This window comes from Eptesicus fuscus, chromosome 11, assembly GCF_027574615.1.
Source record: "Eptesicus fuscus isolate TK198812 chromosome 11, DD_ASM_mEF_20220401, whole genome shotgun sequence".
In the NCBI taxonomy this organism is placed as follows: domain Eukaryota; kingdom Metazoa; phylum Chordata; class Mammalia; order Chiroptera; family Vespertilionidae; genus Eptesicus; species Eptesicus fuscus.
Window position 1 is genome coordinate 91,672,605 of NC_072483.1, and position 24,871 is coordinate 91,697,475.

The 24,871-nt window shown below is 42.1% G+C and overlaps 2 protein-coding genes across 10 annotated transcripts in view; one reads left to right on the top strand and one right to left on the bottom strand.

Annotated features, from left to right (window-relative positions):
• Positions 1-16,652, bottom strand: part of PMS1 (PMS1 homolog 1, mismatch repair system component) — a 64,468-nt gene extending 47,816 nt beyond the window's left edge. For all 6 annotated transcript variants that reach the window (XM_054722721.1, XM_054722720.1, XM_054722719.1 and 3 more), the window contains exons 1-3: positions 16,548-16,652; positions 13,218-13,369; positions 9,228-9,410 (exon numbers count right to left, since the gene is read on the bottom strand). In XM_054722721.1, coding sequence (XP_054578696.1) covers positions 9,228-9,410; positions 13,218-13,349 — 315 coding nt within the window. In that variant the 5' untranslated portion in view covers positions 13,350-13,369; positions 16,548-16,652. The remainder of the gene's footprint in view (positions 1-9,227; positions 9,411-13,217; positions 13,370-16,547) is intronic.
• Positions 16,653-16,778: 126 nt separating this feature from the next.
• Positions 16,779-23,562, top strand: ORMDL1 (ORMDL sphingolipid biosynthesis regulator 1). Of its 4 annotated transcripts, XM_054722727.1 has the most exons (5): positions 16,779-16,892; positions 17,690-17,856; positions 18,487-18,667; positions 19,339-19,490; positions 22,153-23,562. In XM_054722727.1, exons 3-5 carry the CDS (start codon positions 18,494-18,496, stop codon positions 22,286-22,288), a joined length of 462 nt encoding a protein of 153 aa, XP_054578702.1. In that variant the 5' UTR covers positions 16,779-16,892; positions 17,690-17,856; positions 18,487-18,493; the 3' UTR covers positions 22,289-23,562. The 4 variants fall into 4 exon arrangements, with proteins under 4 accessions (XP_054578702.1, XP_054578700.1, XP_054578701.1 ...); XM_054722725.1 differs by lacking the exon at positions 17,690-17,856 and having other exon boundaries at positions 16,821-16,892; XM_054722726.1 differs by lacking the exons at positions 16,779-16,892; positions 17,690-17,856 and adding an exon at positions 16,934-16,954.
• The last annotated feature ends 1,309 nt before the right edge of the window (positions 23,563-24,871 follow it).

Consider the following 24,871-nt stretch of genomic DNA (forward strand, 5'->3'; position numbering starts at 1 on the left):
GGCTCATTCTCAAGCCATATTTAAAATAATTATCATATATTCACTTAAGATTGAAAGGAGTTTTACTTAATAAATTCTTATGACCACTTCTTTTATAATACTCCTTAGAGCAGGGGTCCTCAAACTTTTTAAACAGGGGGCCAGTTCACTGTCCCTCAGACCGCTGGAGGGCCGGACTATAGTTTAAAAGAAAAAAACTATGAAGAAATTCCTATGCACACTGCACATATCTTATTTTGAAGTAAAAAAACAAAACGGCAGAAACACCTGGCGGGCCGGATAAATGTCCTTGGCGGGCTGCATGTGGCCCGCGGGCCGTAGTTTGAGGACGCCTGCCTTAGAGTTACACTAATAAGCAATAGGTCAGTTTATAAATTTTTATGTTAAATTACTCATTTAATATTTTGCTCTACATAAAACAATCATTTAAATCATAATACATGAAATGGCTACTTTTATTATATGTATTATGTGACTTATGCCTGTAAAATGAAATACTTCAAATGCATTAAGAAAATTTGTTTTTGTTGGTAAATAATCCTTTTGTAGAGTGATCATTCCTGAACTTCTGTATTTCAAGTTAATGGTTCAAAAGAATAAAAACAAATCAACACACATATGTATGGCCAATTTGTTCTTAAACCCAAGCTTTGAACTGTTTAAATGTAAAATTTTTATTAATTAAAAAAAATTTAGCATTAAAACATGTAAGTATAAAAAAGGATTTAATTCAGTATGAAACATTTCCTAAGATGTTACAGTCATAGAAATATAAACTTAAGAAGGTCTGCACGCTCCCTCAGCTTTCTGTGTACCTCTCGTGAGATTAGTAGGCGAGTATAACAACAGCAAACCATATCCCTGCCACAAAATGCTATAGGTAGGGAATGGGGATGCTGGCAAGTAAAACAGGTGGATTCAGAAAAGGGTAGCCTCCTCACACTTCTGGTGCACAATGCCAACCCAAAACTAGAAGCAATCTTTCTTGGCCATCCTTAGACTGAGCACAGCTGATCATCTTAAAACTAGAGGCCCAGTGCACAGAATTTGTGCACGGGTAGGATCCCTAGGCCTGGTCAGCAATCAGGACCAATTGGGGCCTTCCTTCATTCTGAGCCGCCCCCTAGTGGTCAGCACATGTCATAGTGAGCAATCGAACTCCTGAGGGAACAATTTGCATATCAGGCTTTTATATATATAGATAAGTCTATATAATTAAGGAAAAAGCCACGAAGATCCAGGTCCGCTGCTAGAAGTCAACGAGGTCCAGTTGAGTCCACATATGATGGTCCTGTCACCCTGTACTGGCCATGCACTGATGTACTGCAGGCCACATGGCTCTGTGGCACATGTGCGTATCCCGCAAGCAATTGCTAAGTCACAAGGAAAACAGTACTGCTTCTCTAGCTGTCAGTACTAGTTCAGGCTACTAGCTTCTCTACGAGGGTGATAGCTATAAAATCCCAACTAGGGGAATTGCTCCAAAGCTGCTACTTCTGTGATAACTGTTCTCTAATCATCTAACGCAATTATTTTACTTCTTCCAAAAATACATTCCATGGTTTAAAAGCTGTATAATTTAAAATTTTTCCTGATAATTAATCTTAGTTTTCCTGCTACGTCACAACTCCACTGTGCCCCAAAGTGATTTCTTCCAGTAAAGTTTGTCAAAATAAAGAAGACACACTGCTAGAGATTTTCTTTGTCTCTGATTACTCTGATTGTCCCTTTAAAAACAATTCTGCATTTAACCAACCACTTCTCCAAAATGCCAAGGTCAACTGAATTCTATTTCTATTCTCCAAAGAGCTGCCACCTGACCTAAAGTTGGTGTCACTGAGCAAAGGCAGCCCTGGAACTCTGAGTTCTAGTACTATCTCTGCCAGTGGCTTGCTAGATAGTCCTGAATAAATTACACTATCATCTTTAAGGGGAGGGTGATGATAAGATGAAGATGATGCTAATACTTTATAAGGTTACACGGGTTTTTGCTTCAACTACGTCAAAGTACTTCACAGATATTATCTTGTTCATCTTCAAAACATTAATGAATAGTAAATATACTCCAGCCTAGATGAATAAATTGAAGTACTGAAAGGCAAAATAGGACCTAAGAGGTCATAATGTAACATTTATGTTAAAGTAAAAAAATAGAACACAATATTATTTCCAACATTAACATTTAAAAAATTAGAATGTGCAGGGTACTAGGAAAAATTATTTAGATAAGAAATACTCTGCAATTCACTACTGAAGACAGTGAAGGATAAAACGTATAAGCATGTTTCACAAATTCATGAAATACAGTGTGTTCTTCAGAGGAAGGAATTGTATTTCAAGAGTTCATTTCATCATATGACCCTGTGTCCTGGGCAAGAACCCTTTCCTTGGACCAGGCGCAGGTTCAGAATGTGTTAGCAGTCCAGTAGCTAGCATCTGAACCCGCAGTAACTCCACCTCAGAGGCATCTCGAATATTACAAATTATTACTGGTGCCTCTTTCCGGAGATACTGAGGAACTGTGGCAGTGAATGAATCTAGTGGTGTCAACAAAAGAAATTTAAAATTTTATTTAAATAATTTTAAAAGAAGTTTATTATAAAAGGAGAAGTTTTAGAAGTTCTTAGAGGACTTTAGCGGTTTATTCCTTACCAGTATTAAAAACTAATTCTGGTTCAGTTACGGAATTTCAAGAAATTATAGTACTATTACAAAGCTAAAGTTACAAAAAATCATTTACAGTTTAGATAAGCACAATTTTTCTCAATGTTTTAGATAAAATGTAAATTAAATACTTAGAATATATCCTGGTAATTCATGCAAAGAAATCCTCCCTTGACAAAAATTCATTTAAAATAATTATGTCATAAATTTTGTTTTTATTTGTTTTTACTAACTTTTGGAAGAATGCCACACAGGAACATGGTCTGAAAACAAAGTTAATGATCCTCGTGATTCAACTGAAATGTGGGCTTTGCCAGGGTGACTGACATGTCTTTCTCCTACTGTGTGAGCGTGCCTGCCTGCTGCCTGCCGTGCAGGGCTGTGCGCCACCAGAGGCACTCTGACGTCAGAACCCTCTCCCAGACACTTCACTGTGGAGAAAAGCAACAGGCGGATCTTGCCTCCGACTTTTTCATTTTCAGCCGGGTTCTACTACCTGTCAGGAGGTTGTTTTAGGAAGCAGAAGCGTCACAAATTCCTGTGCCTGTTCTAACTAAAGCTCTGCCGCCATGGCTCCAAAGGACATAGAAGGTACCTACACTACGGAGCAGGAGGCAGGAATCATCAGGATGCGAGCAGGGGCTCCCTCTGGCCTTTTACAGCTAAGTGGGCCCACTAAAAGGGAGTCTCAACTTCCCTCTTCACCACAGAACAACTTCGCTCCCATTCTGTCCCCTGTAAGCCATGGAGGGTTAATGTAATATAAAACTGTAACAAGTCTACAGATCCCATATTAGCTCATCACAAAATTATGTTTGGTGAACTTGACAGATCAGAATAATACCCAGCACACTGTAACTTCTTTAAGAAATGTTGGCTGAATGAATCAATAAACATGAGTATATGCAGAGCATGGCTGGCAATTCTAATTCTTCTGAGGGAAAACCAAAAGGAAAAACATGAATTTATGCAACAAAATAAAGGCCTTTGGTGAAAATTAGAAGGAATTTCCCTAGGAATGGCTATAACATTTTAGAAAGGATTTCCCCAAAATATTGAGGAGTTTGCATAAACTTTGAAAGTTGATGTGAAATACTGCTTGCCAACAAGGGAATGAGGAAGACTAACGATATCATCACCTATATGATACAGCTGCATACCACTTTCCATATTCAAGACCAGAGTAAAAAAAACTTCCATAGAATGGCAGATGACAATATTCAAGACACTTTAATATGCATTATTTCCTTTGACCCTCAAATTATCATCACCACTTTATAGATTAAAAAAATAAAAAGGCACTCAGAAAAGTTAACCTGTTTTATACCTTTGGCCAACCAAGTCTCTTATTCAAACACCTGGGAATGAGAATTAGGTTTCTGATTCCTAGTTCACAGTTTGTTCTGATTTGAAGAAAACAAAACTGTTCTGTAGTCTTCCTAAAACTGAGGTATAATTTAGCCTCCATTTTAAAATCCAGTTTAAAAAAAAAAACTTGTATGAGTTTCTTAAACATTTCTTTGGAGGGGAAAAAAGATCATTTTTAATATAATGCATGTAAAATATCTACTTATAAAGAAATATAATACTTATGTTTTATTATGTTACAGGAACAATATATACGGTCTTCATAAAAATTGTATGAATAGGTCAAAGCAGGATTTTCACTCTCTAGCTCATTTTATTTGGTATGCTTAGTAATTAGGACCAGAAATTTACCATTGAGAAATGACAAATATACCAAAATTACTACTCTACAAACAATAATGTATTTCAAGAGAAGTTATGCTTGATTATATCATTTAAAGAAAATCATTATCAGTCAATTTGTGCCAGTCATTGATACATTAATGGTTATGGAATCAGTAATACATTTGAAAATACCAATAGGATATTCTGTAGATATAAAGAGAATATTTTACTCCTTTGGATGTTTAATTCTAAGACTGAAAGTCATTTTATTATTGACAAACTAAAAAACTGCCCATTCTTTTAAAGTGCGTAAAGAATATAGAATTAGATGTATTTTAAATTTCTCCAGCCAATTTTGCTGAAAGTATACTTTTTTCTTTCTATAACTAAAGTTGACATATTATTTTTATTTTTTATTCTCACCTGAGGATATGTTTATTGATTTTAGAGAGAGAAGAGAAGAAGGGTGAGGAGAGAGAGAAGGGGGGGAGAGGGAGAGAGAAAAAGAGAGAGAGAAACATTGATGTAAGGGAGAAACATCAATCGGTTGCCTCCCATACATGCCCCAACCAGGAATCGAACTCACAACCTAGGTATGATTTCCTGACCGGGAATGAACCAACTATCTTTTTGGTGTACAGGACAATGCTCCAACCAACTGAGCCACCCGGCCAGGGCTAAAATTACTAACATCTTTAAAATAATCTTACAAAAAATAATTTCAATAACTGGAGTTTTGGGAAATAGCTGTTTAATATTGCGTAAAACATTACCCTAATTAACATACAGGATGGGCAAAAGTAAATTTATAGTTCATATGGAAAATAGCAGTAATTAATAAATAATAATACAAGAATAAACTCTCTTTCACATACTCACAACTGTAAACCTACTTTTGCCTCACCCTGTATTATCAATCTAATGAGCCTGAGATCATTTACAACTGTATGACTTTAAAATTATCTGCATCAGTTAGTTTGGCAGATAAAATAACAAAATCTACAACTTCTGCAATCCTATCTAATAAAAGAGTAATATGCAGATTGACCATCACTCCAACACACAATATGGCTGCCCCCATGTGGACACAAGATGGCCACCACAAGACGGCCAGCAGGAGAGGGCAGTTGGGAGGCAATCAACCCTGCAGGGGAGGGCAGTTGAGAGGGACCAGGCCTGCAAGGGAGGGCAGTTGGAGGCAATCAACCCTGCAGGGGAGGGCAGTTAGGGGTGACCAGGCCGGCAGAGGAGGGAAGTTGGGAGCAAACAGTCTGGCAGGGGAGCAGTTAGGCATCAATCAGGCTGGCAGCGGAGTGGTTAGGGGGTGATCAGGCTGGCAGGCAGAAGCGGTTAGGGGCAATCAGGAAGGCAGGCAGGTGAGCAGTTAGGAGCCAGCAGTCCTGGATTGTGAGAGGGATGTCCGACTGCCCAGGATCGAACCTAAACGGGCAGTCGGACATCCCTTGAGGGGGTCCCAGATTGGAGAGGGTACAGGCTGGGCTGAGGGACACCCCCCTCCATGCACAAATTTCGTGCACCGGGCCTCTAGTAATATAATAATATAATAACTGCAATCTCTATCCAAAATTTTTCAAAATAAATTGGAACCTTAAATAAATATGCAACTTCTATAATTGAAACTTGAATTCTGAGTGGTGAAGAATACTCATTAAATTTAAGAAGCGATTCCCCCCCCCAAGCAATCATTAAGTCTTCCTGAATAACTTCATTTATTTTTAAATGTAATTGACCTTAACAAGCATCTACTGTTTTCTGTATTTCTGAAATTTCTGAAACACTACTCAGAACCTTCCCATGTTAAATTTCAACTTAACTTCTTGATAACCTATCTTTTGAGCTTACCACTGCAGGCCTGGGATATTTATTATTTAAATACTAGAGGCCCGGAATTCGTGGGGGGGGGGGGGGGGGGAGGAGGGGGTTGTCCCTCAGCCTGGCCTGCACCCTCTCACAATCCAGGACCGCTGGCTGGCCTGCCTGCCTGCCTGCCTGATCGCCCCTAACTACTCTCCATGCCTGCCTGATCGCCCCTAACTGCTCTCCCCTGCCAGCCTGATTGCCCCTAACCCCTCTGCCTGTCGGTCTGATCGCCCCAAACCCCTCTGCCTGCCTGCCTGATTGCCCCTAACCGTCTCTGACTGCCTACCTGATCGCCCCTAACTGCTCCCCTGCTAGCCTAATCGCCCCTAACTGCTCTCCCCTGCCGGCCTGATCGCCCCTAACTGCCTCTGCCTTGGCCCTGCCACTGTGGCTTTGTCCGGAAGGACGTCTGGTCTATCCGGTCTAATTAGCATATTACCCTTTTATTAGTATAGATGAGATACTTTTACACTTATAAATGCCTTTTTAACCCCCCTAATAAGAAGGCAGCATGACCTACTGTGGAAAACTCAGCACTGGGAAGCATGATATTGGAACTAAATTACTGGTTTCACCATCAACACACTATGTATCCCTAAAGAGGCTGCAATTTTCCTGTTCCATTTACTTCTCTGTGCACAGTTCCTCTGAAGTAAACTTCTTTGCACAGCACGCTGCCTTCAGACAATGAAGTTAGCTGACTGGTTATTAGACTGTGTTTTGAAGTTGGGGTGAGAACTGGCATTTGGTCTTCACAAGACCTGTTTCCTTATCAGTATTATGAGATGGAACCATGAAACCTCCCTGTAGGATGGCTTACACATGAAGCAGACTGAGATGGAGACTAGTGAGAAGGACATTGATGAGGAGTGCTCCCAGGATGATCTTCTGTGGGGCCAGGGCAGCAAGAGAAGTGGGGCTGTGGCCCAGTCACAGGCCTTGGTGGGGCCCACGGGGCACTCCGGAGCAGACAGCATGGCTGGTGGAGTGTGAGCTGGAATAGGGCCTTTACAGCCCCTGTCACCCAATCACTGATGCAGGTGCCCTGCATGGTTTCAGTAACTCTCTTCAGCTGAGGTCAGGGCAGCCTCAGAGGGAGACTCTGCTGTGAGCACTCAGTCACCAATGCTCTCGGGAGCTGGGAGAATCAGTGCTCATCCTGACAGGGGGATCTGGGCAGTGATGAGGGTCTATTACTACTACCACCAAAGTTCTGTATTTCCTTTGGCTTTCAGGCACAACAACAACAAAAAATCTGTGGCAAAAATAATACATATTGTAAGATTTCATTTAGATCAAGTTGAAAAATAGGTAGAACTATGTTGATATAGGTCAGAATAGTGATTACTTTGAGGAGTGCAGCTTGGGAGGGGCATTAAAGAACTTTCAGGAGTGCTGACAATGGTCTAAATCTGGGTCTGGAGTACACATATGTAAAAATTCATTGTGATGTGTGTGTGCATGTGTATAAGTTTATAATTTTCTATTACTGTGATACTTTGACAATTCTTTTACTCCTTTTTTAATTCTGATGAGCAAATTTATTTAAGTATTTATATTCAAGGCATTCAAATGCCTCAAAAAATGAAACAAAAGACAAAATGATAAACAGTTATCAAGTAGGTTCAAGTAATCAAATAAAGAAAAAAAAAACAGAGAGTGCTACTGGATAAGGGCTTGCAAAACAGCTATCTAAAATCAGAACTGCAGTGTAGATGTGGATAAACCATATGGCCTATGTCTAAGTATAGTGCTGCCACCTAGCAGACAAAGCTAATAATGACTGATTTCCGCTCTGAAAGGTTATATACAGCTCAAAAAATAATGAAACACTAAATTATATATTTTTCAACAATACTCTGCCCAAGTAAAGTTTAAAGACTACCTGCCAAATTTGGACAACAGCTAAAAAAATCAAATACTTATGTTATCAAACAAATTATATGATTTCTAAAATAGCCACTGAGAGCTTCAACAATAGCAGTAATACCGGGAGCTTCAGAAGTTCCCTGGTACAAATCCCATCCCACTTTATAAGGTTTTCTGCAAGATCCCAGGGCTCTAGGTTCCCATATACAGTCTCTGGAGAAAATGATGGGCAATGCCCAATTGTAAGTTACTCTTCCCTACTCTTTGGAGACTCAGTGAACTTTAAATAAAGTAAGTGCTGAGAAAAATAACAGAAGCATGGGCTGTGCTGGTTTGGGGGTAGACGTGTTAAGCAGCGTGCACTTAAGGAATGACAGGTCTTTCCTCCGTGAGTGATGTTTGAACACCTGGCTTCTAAGCAGGGGCTCGTAGTCCTCTACGCTAAACAACAATGCCGGCCACTCTAAATTCCACCTCCGTGGTCCCCAACCTTCTCCTGGCCATGCCCCGCCTAAGCGTCTCTGAAATCCCCATGTCCCCTTGTGACATACAATTCTTATTATTCAAAGCCTAAAAGGCCATAACTTGCTCTAAACAAGCTTTCAAAGAACATGGCACCATGAAAGAGAAAAATAAAAGAACGAAAGGACAGTTGAAGTACTGAGAAAGATATCACTAAGAAATTGTTTAAAAAAATAATAATATGAAGTGATATGAAAAAATGGCAAAGTTTTAAAACATATAATAGAGAACTGAAATGCATAATTATATCACAATATATATTTATATGAGGCCCTGAGAACCATAAGAAATGCCAAAAACTCACTGTTAACTCATTCTTGAATTGCCCCCTTAAAATTCAAATTGCCCCCCTGTGGGGCATGTGCCCCACATTGGGAACCACTGCTCCACCTCCACCACCCACACTTTTTCTTTCTTAGGCATCACTTTACAGAGCCCACAGAAAAAAGAATAAATGAATACCTAGCTGGGGCTCTTTATACACACACACACACACACACACACACACTCTCTCTCTCTCTCTCTCTCTCTCTGCTGGCTTGTCTCACTTCTAATATTCTGTAATTATAAAATCACTAAAATAGTACAAATTACCTTACCTCAGCTACACAACAAATTGATCCCAAGGCTTCACCACGAAAACCGTAAGTTGTCAAATTTTCAAGATCTTCGTGACTATTTATTTTTGAGGTGTAGTACTTCATTGCCATTACAGGTGTATCAGTGGCCTTGATACCTTCACCATTGTCTCTCACTTCAATTTTATCAAATCCATAATTCTCCTATACAAAGTTAAAAAATACTTTTAGTATATAAAGACATTAAACTGTTACAACACTTAGAAAGAGAAACATAAGTGAAATAACATTGTCATTTATTTACCTCTCATGGAAACTTAATCTTAAGGAAGTAAGAGTTTAATTCCTTAAGTATACTAACTCCTAGTTATGGTACAATGGGCAAGACCCTGATTTTCCCAGGACTCAGATTCAACTGCAAAATCAGAAAAATCAGTCTGATCTTTAAGGTTCCCTTGAACTGTCTCAGTATCATAGGTATTTATGTTTAAATTTATGTTTAAACTTGACTAAAGAAAATTCTTCTAAATTACAAATACCTTTGTACATGTAAACTCTCAAACAAAATAATACCATAACCATCAAAAACAACACCCACCAAGAGTCTAGCAATTATCATTATTCAACCTGATTTTTAATACTTTATCCCTTTAACTACTTGTTTAAATATTTACATTACAACTTTAAATTTCTTTCCGCATAGTTACCTAACAGGAAACTGCTGAGAAAATACACCTATTTTGGCAATCTCAGTGAGTTTTTAATTTGAAAAATCAAGGGAAAAAACCCTCAATCATAGCTTAGCACTGTTAGCTAATACTAAAAATATGTATATATAACAAGAAAATCTAAATTCCTAAAGTGATCACACTTTCTATGAATGCTACATTCTAAATTTGGTACTAAACTTCTATGATAAACTTGACTTCACAAAGTTTTGTGTGTATGGCCATAGATGCAAGTTTTAAAGGGAAAAAAAAAAATCTTCCTACACTTATAATGACTCTGGTATTTAAAATGGTATCATATCTTTTTAATAACCTAAAATTATTTAATATTTTTATGCCAGTACTTTTTAGATAAAATATATATGAAAGGTACTGGGGGGAGACACCCAAATTTAGTTCCTCAGCTCTTTCCAATTTAAAATTAAATTATCCTGAGCCGAGACCGGTTTGGCTCAGTGGATAGAGCGTCGGTCTGCGGACTGGAAGGTCCCAGGTTCGATTCCGGTCAAAGGGCATGTACATTGGTTGCGGGCACGTCCCCCGGTGGGGGGTGTGCAGGAGGCAGCTGGTCGATGTCTCTCTCTCATCGATGTTTCTAGCTCTCTATCCCTCTCCCTTCCTCTCTGTGAAAAATCAATAAAATATATTTAAAAAATAAAATAAAAATAAATAAAATTAAATTATCCTGGGAATAGCTGGTCTGTTTTTTATAGAAAATCATTTACTACAGAAATGCAAATCTTTAAATATAAATAAGAACTCTAGTCATCTGAGAAAAAGAACACAAAGATCCACTTAATTGTTTCAAAAAGTATTACCTGTTTAATTAGAAAAACATTCCTAGCCAGTATAGTTATTATTGCATGAAACCATAATAAAACAGGCCTTATTTTCTATAGCAACACAATTATTTAAAAACTCTACAAAGCAAACAAACAAACAAAAAAAGCTGATAAATCTCAAGGGACTAAAATACATAGCCAGTTAAAAATGTGTACTTTCATTTACTTTTGTAAGAGGACTTCTGTTGGCTTTATAACATGACATTTAAAAAAAATTCTTTATTGTTTAAAATATTACATATAGTATTACATATGTCTCCTTCCCCCCCCCCCCACCTTTATCTCCCTCTCCCTTGTGTAACATGACTTTTAAAAACTGTTTTCCAAAACCAAATAGAGACCGGTGGTTTTGCCTGGGGAGAAGACAGTTGATTCACCCTATTGTAATACACTGTGCCCCTCGGAATGGAGTTTCTGAGGTCCATTAAGAGACTGAAAATAACAATTAGCCTCCAGGCAGAAGCAACTGCCCCACACTATTGGAAAAACTTTCACCACACCTGTGGACAATTGCCTAAGGGTTAATCAAGACTGAATCCAGTCTGTCTGCAGGCAGAGGTGGTCTCTGGAGGCTTTGAGTCTTTGCCTAATATAATTAGTCAGAAACAGTGTTTGACACTGTCCTGCACTAGAGATTAAGAGGTGTAGCAGATCTACCTAATACATAGTCACAAACCCAAAAAGGCAGCCAAAATGAGACAAAGAAACAACCCCCAAATGAAAGGACAAGAAAATTCTCCAGAAGAAGAGATAAATGAAATGGAGATAAGAAATTTACCTGATATAGAGTTCAGAATAATGATGGCAAAGATATTTTCCTTTCAGAGAACTTTAAGAACAAGATGTTTGTCTGCCTAAGATTCTTAAGTGAAATATGTTCGACATAATTATCTAGTCCTATTTAATTACTATCAGTTGTAATAGAATCAGACTAAAGTGAATATAGAAAATGTCTAAGAAAAATAAATTGTCTTTCTTTGGGTTTAATAATTTTTTTTCATATTTACAAAGCTTATATTTAAAAACAGGTTCCATATGATATAGAATAGCCATTCTCAGTGTCAACTAGAAATCTGTTAGAAATGCAAATTTTTGGGTCCCACCAATAATCTGAAATTCTGGGACCCAGTAGCTGTTCTAACAAACTCCCTAAGTTATGATGATGCACCCAAACACTATGAGAGTCACTGGCATATAGGAAAGATCTTGAATGGGTTTTAGAGTCAGAAAGATCTGAATTCCAATCTCAGCTCCCCTATTTACAAATTACATGCCTTTGGGCAAGTTCTCAGAACCTTAATTATTTGTGCACTGGGTATAATAGTAGTTAATACACAGAGTTCTTATAAGATACTAGAGGCCCAGTGCACGAATTTGTGCATGGGTGGGATCTGGCTGGTCTGCTCCAATGGGGGCCCATCAGGCTGGGCTGGCATGGGGGAGGGGCTGTGGGCAATTGGCCGGCTGGCCCCGCCCCCAATCAGGGTGTTGGGAGCCGACTGGGGACAGGGCTGGCATGGGGGAGGGGCTGCGGGCAGTTGGCCAGCCGGCCCTGCCCCTGATCGGGGTGTTAGGGGCTGATTGGGGACCGGATCAGACTGGTTGGCTGCCGCAGTGCACGTCATAGCCATGGGTCATTCTGGTCTTTCCACCAGTCCAGTTACTGGGCTTTTATATATATAGATAATTATATACATGAAAAAGGTAGGTTTCTTTCCTACAAAGATATTAGTACCCGTATTACTTCTAATACTGTAATACTAGAAATAATGTAAATATCTGATTATTAGGAAACTACAAAAATGTATTCATTCACTCAAACAAAATTTTATTCACCATCTATGCACTATTTATATACCATTTACTCACCTTTTATGTAGTAGGACTGGCCAGGTACAGGGACACACACACAAAAAAAATATAGTCCTTACCTCTATGAGGTAGTAATTTATAACAGGGGAGGTAGACATGCAAAATAACTATAATAAATCATGAGTGTCATGTCATGTTAACTCGAATTATTTAATATAGAGCACTTAAATTAAAAAATGTGAAAACCATGAAGCAACAAAGGAAATAGTTTTGAAATTAGATTAGATAAAAAATAAAATGCAAATAAGTATAAATAAGTATAGCATGTCTACCTCCCCTGTTATAAATTACTAGCTCATATCAATAACCTAGAATAAATTATTAGTAGAAAGTACAAATTAAATTCATGTAATGGAGTCCTCAATATGAAATTTTTATGTTTTTTTAAATAATGTCCTTTAATGTTACTAATGTTGATTTAAATCACAATTTGTTTTTAAGAACTTATTCTTAAACAAGACAAAGGACACAACGTCCTATGAGTAATTTATTGAAAAGGTAACAGCTGGAAGGAGAAAAGATCTGTCCCTGCTTTGCTTTACAGGTATTGGCTTCTCTGGGACACTCACCAGTTTAACATCTATGCTGGTGGCCCCTGCATCCAAGGAGTTTTCAATGAGCTCTTTCACAACACTGACCACTGACGTGATTATCTGGGAACTGGAGAGGAGGCGAACCGTTGCTGTAGGTAACTGTTTCATTCTAGCTTTTAGTAGAGTACCTAGAAGATAAAAATGAAAGTTGTAAGAATAAAAACTTAAGCATTCCTAACAGAACTAATAGCAACATCAATAATAATAGCAGCTCACATTTACGGAGACTCATTCTATGCTACATCTATTGTAAGCACATACAGTATTAAATAACTTATGTCTTAAAAACACTCTTTGAAATAGATGTCATTATCATCTCCATTTTATAAGATGAAGGCACAGAGAATTAGTTGGAAATCGCGTTATGGCAATAACTGAGGAAGGATAGGCACCATGTGTCCTGTGATCTGCCCGGCCACGAATGACCGGGGTTGAGTCACTTGGGATGCAGATGTCAGTTCCTCGTACGTGCCTTCATGGCCATCTCACGGACACATCATTAGTCACCCATACGTTTTGATGCTTTACAATCTCTTTTTAAATTATTGAGTGCTTTTGGAGTTCGGACCTCCTGAACCTGAAATTACTGTGGGGAAGCACGGGACGTGGTTGGGAAGTCTGTCAGGAGGATGCTCTGAAAGGCCAGAGGCCTCTGGGGAACCTTGCCTAAGGCGGCAGACTCTGCTTGACTTTTCCAAACAAATCTGAGCCCCCGGGGGTTTTTACCAGAATCCTGGTTTGAAGACAGTACAGATGCAGGTGCTTTCTCAGGGATGCTTTCCCTGCTGATTGTGTCTAGAGGTTAGTTTTAGTTCAAGCTGTTGTGACAGTAAATGCCTAAGGAGGCAGGCAATCGGGGCTTTTTTGGCTCCTTATGCCAACTAGCCCCGTAGCCTTTCTTTCACAGATATGTGTGCCACAGTCATCATTCATCCATCATTCAGAGTCTGCCGGTCAGCCCCGGCAAATTATTATTAATCTTTTTTAAAAAATATTTAAAAAATATATATATTTTTTTACTGATTTTTTACAGGGAGGATGGGAGAGGGATAGAGAGTTAGAAACATCGATCTGCTGCCTCCTGCACACCCCCTACTGGGGATGTGCCCACAACCAAGGTACATGCCCCTGACCGGAATCGAACCTAGGACCCTTGAGTCTGCAGGCTGACGCTCTATCCACTGAGCCAAACCGGCCAGGGCAAATTACTATTAATCTGAACTAATCAGATCCCAGACATATCAGGTAACTACCCTTTACACTACTCTGCTTAAAACACTCAAATCGTGGGGCTCCCCAAAGCCAACGTAAGACACAGCTCACATCTCCCAGCAAGTTCCCGCTGCCTCCCCTCATTCCCGGACACACTCTGTTTTCACTGGCCTCCATGATCATCCCTTACCTACCTCACCTGGATCTCCTCACCAGACTGTCCTGAACGCCAAGGCAGGGCCTTATTTCCTAATTCCTTCTAATTACCATCCCTTAGATGACCTGGAGGCATCCTACACTGAACAGGTCCCAAAGGGATCGCAGAACCTTTCTCTCATTAACCTTCTATCTACATAAAGCCCCATTTAATCCTCACAACAACCATGTGTATATCACCATTCTTCTACCAGACTGGGTTTAAAAGCGTAATAATGTGTTTAAGGTCACACAGACAGCAAGTGACAGCGCACACCTGCACACCTGGGCATGTCTGACTCCAAAGGCCATGCTCCTCTCACAGGACAAAATGAGAAACCTTGCAGCCGTCCTAGGAATGCTCCTTACTCTCGACATCTTGCCACCAAGTCCTCTCTCCCCTACGACGTAAATATTCCTCAAAGGAGTCCTCTCCTTTCTAGACCCATGGCCACAGCTACGGCCTCTGGTCAGCCCCTCAAAATTGCTCCCTCGTACTTTGCAATAACCACCTAATAGATATTTTGCCTCGAGTCTCTACCACCTACACTATAGGTCCTATAGGGTTCTGCCTGTGATTTACATGTCGTCATGTTGCTTCCCTCCTTGAAGTTTTATAAAGCTCTCCAACGACTAGCCAGGCCAAGTGCCAGCTCCCGGACAGCGGGACCTCTGTCCAATCTCAGCCCACCCTTGTCCAGGCGCACAGCACAGCCCTGCTCCCCTCTCTCAGGTCGGGGTCACCTCCTCGGCTCCCAAGGTCTCACCCGCTTCCAGCTGTAGTTCAGGGCACCGCCGCCGGGGGCGCTCGCGCCAGCTCCGCCCCCACCCGACCCCCGAAGCTTCCTCCCTCTCCATCCCCAACTCGCCCCAGCTCCCTCGAACCACCGCTTCTCCGTCCGCTCCTTCTGGCTCGGGGTTCTCCGAGGACAGAGATGTGTTCATCTCACATCCCTTCGCCTTAGCTCTGGGACACGGCGAGCCTGACCCCACACGCCAGCGGCGCCTTGGGAAACCTGGAGGGGTGGGTCCCGGGCGTGCACGTCACGGCCGGGAACCCCGGGGGCCGCCAGGACCCAGCCTGCGGGTGTGCAGGGGTGCGGAGGGGGACGCACACCCGGACCGTCAGGGAGGGCAGCGCTGGCCGGACACGAAGCGGAAGTCAGAGACCAACACAGCGAAATGGTTTATTTTTAACGAACATAGGAAGTCTAACACAACTGTTTCATAGAGCCAGCAGAAATGCAAGAAATGCAAGGTGTGTGTGTAGATATATACATATATATATATACATATATATATTTATATATATACATATATTTATATATATATAGAGAGAGAGAGAGAGAGACAGACAGACAGACAACGTCCTCAAACACCACTTTCCACGTGTTGACAGCGACCTCGCGCTGCCAGGTAAAGTAATTCGGTTCCAAATCTCGGCTCCAAGCCCCTTGAGCCTCCCTCCCGGTCCTCAGAGAACGCCAATGTTGGCGCCCCCTCCCGGCGTGGACTGGGGACACGGGGCCTGCCCGGCGCGCGGGAAGGCCGGACCGAGAGGAGTTCGCCCGCCCCGCTCGCCGCACGCAGCTCACACCGCGCCGCCGGGGCCCGGCCCACGACGCCCGAAGGCCCGGGGAACCGGGGAACCGGGGAACCGGCTGCCACGAAGGCCCACACACGCCTCAGCCAGGGCGGACCAAGGCTGCCACTTAACCACGGAGCCCGGCCCGGCCCGGGACCTGCGCGGCCCACGTGCGCGCGCCCGCGGCCCGGCTCCGTCCGCTTCCCGCCGCGCCTGGGGGAGGGGCGCTCGCGCTCGGACCAGGGCGAGCTGAGGGGAGGGGCCCGAGCCCACAAGAACACACGAGAGAATGCCCGTGGGCCACACGACACTACCTTCTCGCTCGCGCGACGTGGGCGATGACCAGCCGCCAGCCGACGTCCCGCCCGCGGCGCACGCCCGGCCTCCAGGACGCCGGATTCGCCCTCGGCGCGCGCGCGCAGGGAGGGGGGCGGGGGCGGGCGCAGGCGCGTGGCCCTAGTCCCGCCCCCCGCCCCGGGGAGCGTGGGATTGGCACCGCCCGCAGCCAATCCGCGGGCAGCGCGTCCGGCGCCGAGAGCTTCCGCGAGCTGAGCGGGGCTGCGCTGCTCGGGGGCGGGCCGCTGGCGTGTGGCTGCGCGGACACGCGACGCCGCGGAGCCGGTCCTTCTCGGCGCCGGCTGCTGGGCGTGTGGCGGAGGGTGAGTGCGAGCGGACGGCGGCCGCGGGGCGTGCTGCTGCGGGCGGCGGGGAGGCAGCCCAGGTGGGCCTCCGGGAGCAGGTGGGCGCCGGCCGCGCGCCCTTTGTGGCTGGCGGTGCGGCCCGAGCGGCCTCTGAGTGAGGCTCGCACCCGCGATGTGTCGTCGGGCCTCGGCCGTGACGGACGTGCGGCTCCGAGAGGAAAGGGGCGGAGGGGGCGGTGCGGCGGCGGCGGCGATGGCGATCGCGGAGCCGGTCTTCTCGGGGGGCTGCGGGGGGCTGGGGGACGGGCACGGGGCCCTCCCCGCCGCACCACGGCGCCCTCGGGGCCGCGCGGAGAGGCTTTCTGCGGGTGGAGCCCGCGTCCCGCCGTCCCCGCAGGCTCCCCGGAAAGGCTCGGAGCCGGGGCCGGGCCGCACCACACCCCCGGGGCCTCCGGGCGGACGGCGCTCTGTGCGTCCTCCGAGCACCCCCTGCGGGCAGTGGGGAGGCACCGCGCGGGGCGGTCCGTTCCGAGTGTAACTTCCCCGGTGAAGACGCTGCGCGAGACCTGGCGGTGTTTGGAAACAACATTGCACGTGTCAGCTGGAGGCTTGGGCTCTTCATGGGGTTTCCGTTTGTTCTCGGAGGGAGGGGACCGGGGCTCCGGAACACGGTGGGCGGGGCCGTGAGAAAGCCCTCTCTCGCCGCCACCTCTGTGATAGGAAGCGTTTGTGTGTGTAAGTCCGAGCTGGCCGGTTCTCACCCCGGCCCTGGGCCATAGGCATCCTTCCGGACAGCTCTGTTTGTTTAACCCAAGCAAACGCCGTGGCTAACACACCTGGGAACTAGGATCAGCTCCTCCTCCGTGTTCGTCTGGAACGCCAGAGGGAAAGGAAAAGCCTACAGGAAGGAAGGAAGGAAGGAAGGAAGCTGCGTTGGCGCGGAGTCACGCCATTCAGAAGGAAGGCTGCTGCCTGGACCTAAGTGTGTCACGACGGAGGGAAGCAGCCTTGTCCCTGGACCGTGCGCCTTTCCCCCCGGCCCTGTTCCTCCCAGGCTCCCTCCTCGGGAGTGATGATTTGAACTCTGACGCCCTTTACGGGTACAGCATGACGTCAGATAGGAGTCTGCTACGACATGACGTCAGACAGGAGTCTGCTAGACATGACGTCAGATAGGAGTCTGGGTCAGCTTTGCTTTCTTTGTATTCACTGATTCTGTTGATAAATTTAGCTCCTGCGTTTTCACTTTGCTCTCATGACATAAGAACATGTAGGTTCTCTCTCTCAGGTTGAGTTTTCCTGTCCATTATTTCATTTAGTAAAACCAACATGCTAGAAGACACGTTGTAGGAAATGGGTTTTAACTGTTTCTTTTTTCCACAAGAACTATAAAAGCAAGTCTTGTTTGTCTTACCATAAAGTCAGATGGAAAGACTTCTTTACTGCCTTTGTCAGCATCTGCAAGTAGCATATTTGAGAGGGTGTGTTTGTTCTATTTCAGAACAACTAGAAAAAAATAATCCTGGTTCACAGCTTATTTTATCAGGTCAGAATTAGGGTTATTTAGGTTCCAGTTATGTCGGTGTTGATCCATTTCATTGCTTTCCTACAGGGCAAACATGAACGTTGGCGTTGCCCACAGCGAGGTGAATCCCAACACCCGGGTCATGAACAGCCGCGGGATATGGCTGACATACGCACTGGGAGTCGGCTTGCTTCATATCGTCTTACTCAGCATTCCCTTCTTCAGTGTTCCTGTGGCGTGGACCTTAACAAATGTTATACATAACCTGGTGAGAACTTCACCTCATACTGAGCACTGGAAAGCTTAATAGTCAGGGATGGGGGAGGAGTGGGTGGGGGTGGGGAGTTATTGTGTAATGGGGATCGTTTTAATTTTGCAAGATGCAGAGAGTTCTGGAGATGGATGGAGAAGATGTTGCTTATCAATGTGAATGTACTTCATAGCTCTCAACGGTACACTTAGAAAAAGATTAATATGGTACATTTTATGTTTTTCCTGATACAGAGGTTTTGCTTATTACTATTTACTTTGTATTTTTTATTTTAGAATATTACCACATTTACTAATATGCCACAATAAACCTTTCCTACACATTGGGGAAAAGCTAACCCTATTTCCTAATAGGAACGGTCTTAGAAAAAAACCTAAATTAATTATATAAAGTTACCCTGATATTACTTTTTGTTTATTTTCAATTTAATAAAAAGATGAAAGCCGGTTACTTTTGGTTGACTTCTCACTGGTTTTCACCCAATAATATTTATCTACCTCTGGAAGTTTTATTGTACTCTGAGGAAACAATAATGTGAAAGGTTAAAACCTGAGCTGTAAGTTAAATCTTATACTTTGTCACAAATAGTCTGGAACTATCGTAATGCTTACTGACAAATACCAATTTTGTACGTGATGCTGATGATACACTCCCGTGTTGCTTTCCAGGGGATGTATGTGTTTCTGCATGCCGTGAAAGGAACACCTTTCGAAACTCCGGACCAGGGGAAGGCAAGGCTCCTAACTCACTGGGAACAACTGGACTATGGAGTACAGTTCACGTCTTCACGGAAGTTTTTCACAATTTCTCCAATAATTCTGTAAGTGGTGGAAAGTTTTAGGTAGGAGGGGGATTCGATGAGAGGCAGCTATGGTTTTATTAGATTGAATTTGAACTAGAAATAGTATTTTGTTAAAAACTTCTGTCAACAAATAGCTACCTCAGGCAGAATATAAAATACAGGCAAAATCTTTAACAAGCTGTAATAAAGCAGTTTTCACTTCAGTCAGTAGCATATGGAGACAACATTACACGCCCATCAGTATGCCTCGACATTCTAGGATATACAGGTCAAATGTATTCCAGTTCATGTTCATAAGTTGCTTATCAGAAAACTAAACACACAGTCTTCTTTATAGTCCACTATCAGATTGCTCTCTCTAAACAAAGGTTTGGACAATTTCAGACATACTTCATTGACCACCTGCCCCATTAGGCTGTTCAAACTCCTTGGGAAAGACAGCATGATTTTAAGCAGTGATTTTCAACCTTTTTCATCTCATGGAACACATAAACTAATTACTAAAATTCTGTGGCACGCCAAAATGTATATATTTTTTTGCCGACCTGACCAAAAAAAGGATACTTTCGATTCATTCACACCAGGTGGTTATTGTTGGCTGTTGACATTTTTTTATTTGAGAATCTAAGGGAAAAGAGATCATTGCCCCTGACTGAAGCATGTTTTAAACATTCTTGTAGCACACCAGTTGAAAATCACTGGTTTAGAGAATAGAGAGGTTAGACCTGGGTTGAATCCTGGATCACTTGGCCAGTGTAGTTTGCTCATAAATAAAATTCTGTGGCATCTACTATAAGAAGTAAATGATATAGCATCTGTAAAGCATTTAACCTTGTATCTGGCATCTGGTTAAATTCCTTACATAACTGAAAAAGCAGCATTAAAACCATCTATGAGCATTGATACTATTTGGTGACAATAAGACATTTTCTTATTTGATCATTATTTGTCAGGTGGTGAGATATGAATTGTTAGCCCAGATTTTTAAGGAAACAGTCTCAGGTACATTACCTTGCTCCAGATCATGGAGGTAGTTGGAGTCAAAAGCCCAGATGAAATCCTAAACATCTAGCTTCTAATACAGGTCTCTATCCAGAATATTCTTTGGCAAATAAACACTATCACACTGATTCCCACTTGGTTTTGCATCTCCTTGGGAGATTGTCTAGTTTTTTGTATACTAAAGTAACTTATATAGTCTACACACACAGTTTTTGTTCATTAACACAGCAGTCGCCAACCTTTTGGACCTCACGGACCACTAGTGGTCCGCAGACCACCGGTTGGCGACCGTTTCATTAAAAGACATAAAGGGGACATATGCTATGGTATGATAAGTTGAAAGCATTCTGATAAGATTTATTATTTCCCACATAGCAGATTATAAACAAATAATGATGATGGGAAATCAAATAAGCTTACTAAATGCAAATGGTATCCTAATTTGTTCGTTGAATGGAGGAAAACAGCAGTGTTAAAGTACATGAAAACAGGAAGAAAGGATTTAAAAGTAAAGATTAAGGAATATGGATTATTCTCAAGAATTTTCTGACTATATAGTTTGTGAAGTAAGTTTAAAACTATAGAATTTCTTAATTAGGTCTGAAAATGATGTGCACAGCTCTATTTTTAGTCATTTGAAAATAGCTTTTGTTTTTTAACTATATTTAAACAGTTATCTCCCTTATGAGAAACTAATGACAATACTTAGGAGAAAAGCTATAAGAATACTTTCCTGCCCTAACTGGTTTGGCTCAGTGGATAGAGCATCGGCCTACGGACTGAAGGGTCCCAGGTTCGATTCCAGTCAAGGGCATGTACCTTGGTTGCGGGCACATCCCCGGTGGGGGGTGTGCAGGAGGCAGCTGATGGATGTTTCTCTCTCATCGATGTTTCTAACTCTCTATCCCTCTCCCTTTCTCTCTGTAAAAAAAATCAAAATATATTAAAAAAAATACTTAAAAAAAAAAGAATACTTTCCTGTGTGCTCTAAAAATACAAAACACCCATATGCAAACTAATTTCTTTAGTTATGATATTTTATTCTCCAAATCTTGTCTATATTAGGATACTGTTGTTAGGGGCCAGATAATGTCTGTGCTCTGATGTGCTGCTTGAGTAAAACTAGATTTCTGACTCGATTTATGGCCTTACAGTTGGGTTAGGCTTGTTAAAACAAATTCTCGGATGTTGGGTGTCTTTGAATATGTATGTGTGTTCAGTTATAGCAAAACAGCTGGAATTTTACAACAGTGTCTTTCAAGTTTCCAGCTAAACTGGTTGTAGACTTGTTTGTCCACACTATGGAAATGAGACCATTAAAAGGGCAACCAAGTATTTGCTTTTGTTCAAAGACACTAATTGTACTGATGCACTAACCCCATTTTTCTCCACTCACAGCTGTGGTTCTTAACCTTTTGTTGGATCACAAAACCCTAGAGGATCTGATGTATCTTTGGATCTGAATCTTCAGAAACACATAGATACTAAACTACACCTGAAATTTCAGGGCGCACATGAACCCTAGTTTGAAAGCCTGCCATAAAGGATGCTAAGTAGCGAACATATTTTATTAAATGCATTTAAGAGAATTGCAGAAGTGAAAATGTGCATATATGCCTTCATTAAAAGTAACTTTATTTTTAAACGTTAAATATATTCTTAACTTTTATTTCTACAGATATTTTCTGGCAAGTTTCTATACGAAGTATGATCCAACTCACTTCATGCTGAACACAGCTTCTCTCCTGAGTGTGCTAATTCCCAAAGTGCCACAGCTACATGGTGTTCGGATTTTTGGAATTAACAAGTATTGAAAAGCTTTGAAACGGAAGAAAAGCTTTTACAGCTACTGAGTTGCCTGTAAGGAAGGAGTGGTTGGTAAACTCACTGCTTCCATGATAGTGTGAAGTGAGAGGCATTTACACGGAGAGCCTAGCGCTGGTTCTTCACGTGCTGTTTGGAAGTGCAGATTCTTACTGGAGGATGCCTGTGTTCAAAGCATCTCGTACCTTTCTCAAGAGAGGCTTTAGAGGTAGGCTGGGCAGGCCCAGCTTATAAATTAAATGGCTATAAAATGAGGGTGTAGTAGATAAATCCAAGGAAATAAGATTTTAAGAAACTAAGACCAGCTTAGTTTATAACAAATGGGCATTATGTTAGAAGAAACTTCCAATCATTCCGCCACGGTCAGTTTAAGCCAACTTACACGTAAACCAAAACCATCTCTTCCCAAGCCTGATGTAGGTTGTTTTTTGCCATATATGTTCCTCTTGTGCTGTGTTAGAGGGCATATGCCCTCTTGTTTTACATAAGCCAGTTCCTACCTTGTGAGTGGACTTTTTTTTTTTTCTCATTTTGCTGGCTCAACAGTGTGTGTTGATGATGAGATCGTTGTCACATTGAGTAACTTACTGAGTTCAGGAAGGTCCACGTTCACGACTGACTGGCCATAGAAGGTAGTTGGGCATCTTACAGACAGCCTGAGTCAGCCTTCCAGTTGTGAGACAAAATGGGGTTTGCTGCCTTTGCAGACCCAAGGCTGCTAAACCAATTACGAAAATAATTTATTTCCCAGTTAAAGTGTATTCTAACTTAAAAGTCTCTGCTTATGTGATTGAGCAATCTCATTATTTAAGTCTGCCATTCTTTAGAAAAGGAAATACTTGGACTTTCAGTACATGAGTCTTCATGTAGATAACCCAATAGGGTAACTATTTCCAAAGCAGCAGCCATATTGAATTCTTGTGACTTAGAGAAGCTTCCGATAGTTGCTGACATTAATTGCAAGAAGTAACTATATACAACTTTGAGAAGTAAATATTCCCAAAAAACAAAGTTCTGATATGGGATGAAACTGAAAACCCTAGGAACATTTGTAAACAAAATTGAATGAAAAGTTATAGACCAACTTAAAATCAGTTTGTTTCAATAAACTGACTTGGGGGATAATATAATTGTTTTATATTTCAAAAGTATTGACTTTAGAAATCAGTTGTATGATAATGCCTTTGTATGTTTGTCTTTTCCTGTGTATTTTTTTCCCTGCATATTTTCAAATACTTCAATAAAAATTTTCTTTGGTGTAGGATTATTGCAAAATCTCCAAATTCATTCATCGGTGTTATACTGTTACTTTTCAAGGTTTATTTTAAGCAACTGAATTTGTAAAAAAAAAAAAAAAAAAGTTTAAAATAGTACTTTGTTTTTCTTAATTTTTAAAGTTTATCTCAAAGGGCTTACTATTTTTGCATATACTTCAGAGATAGAAATCTGGCTCTAATCCAGGCCTTCTGCTATTTTTCCCACTTTCCCCCTTCATGTTTTAAAAATATTTATTCAATAGATATTTGTTGTAGGTATTATTTCAGGTATTGTGGATACAGTTTGTAAACAAGACAAACCAAGTTCTTTCCCTTATGTGCTTATAGTCTAGCTGGAGAAGAGATAATAAATGAATAGATACATATCATTTCATGTAGTAATAAATGCCATGGGGCAAAAAATTAACCAAGTGAAGGCAGTCACTAAAACCTCAAGTCTTCAGCATGTACTGCTGTTAAATGATGGTTTTCCTTTCATGGTCAAAGTCATAAAAACAAAGATGGTGGTGGCCAGAGGAGTGGGGAGAAAAGGGTCACACAGTAATAGGGAATTAGTGTTCAATGGATACAGAGTTAGGGAAGATGTAAAAGTTATGGAGATGGATGGTAGTGATGGCTGCACAACAGTACGAATGTACTTAATAGCGTTGAACTGCACACACAAAACTGGTTAAAATCATCTTAGGGTAAATTTATGAAATAAGCATAATGACTCAGCAAACAAAGAGCAAAATATCTTCCAAAGATGAGACCTGATGACAGTATTACCATGAATGAATGAATGTTTCATATCAAAAGATATTTCTTAGCAAAGGAAAAGACAGAGGCAAATGGCTATTTTTAGCACAACCCAAGCTATGAAGACAGTAAGAGAAGTATGTGACTCAAATGGGAAGGGGTGTGTCAAATTCAAAATGAGCCATTGGGAAGCGCCAAACCCATTTCTGTTGCTTTCATTCCATTTTACTAAACAGTCCTCTGGTTATAGTTTGAATCTGGCTTTCATTGGGATTTGATCAACACGGAAAGGTGAACACCAGCCAGTTCAACTAGCCTAGCTCCTCGTTGCATTCCTCACAAATTAATGTCCTAATATATAAAGAGCCAGGGTCCATAATGTCCAAAACGACCAAACGCCAGGCTACGCGTGCAGCAGGCTTGGGTGGGCAGGGACTGGCAAGCGGGCTGAACTGCTCACCTCTCAGTCCCTCCTGGGTCGTGGGCACCTCGGCGACCCAGCATTGACTGCTGCCACCAAGGCGGGTGCGATGCGACTGATTGGGGGGGGCCCTGCCA

Coding starts and splice junctions, on each gene's coding strand:
- ORMDL1 (XM_054722727.1), top strand. CDS start 18,494: ATGAACGTTGGCGTTGCCCACAGCGAGGTGAATCCCAACACCCGGGTC. Junction 18,668..19,338: donor CAAATGTTATACATAACCTG/GTGAGAACTTCA, acceptor GTTGCTTTCCAG/GGGATGTATGTGTTTCTGCA. Junction 19,491..22,152: donor ACAATTTCTCCAATAATTCT/GTAAGTGGTGGA, acceptor TTATTTCTACAG/ATATTTTCTGGCAAGTTTCT.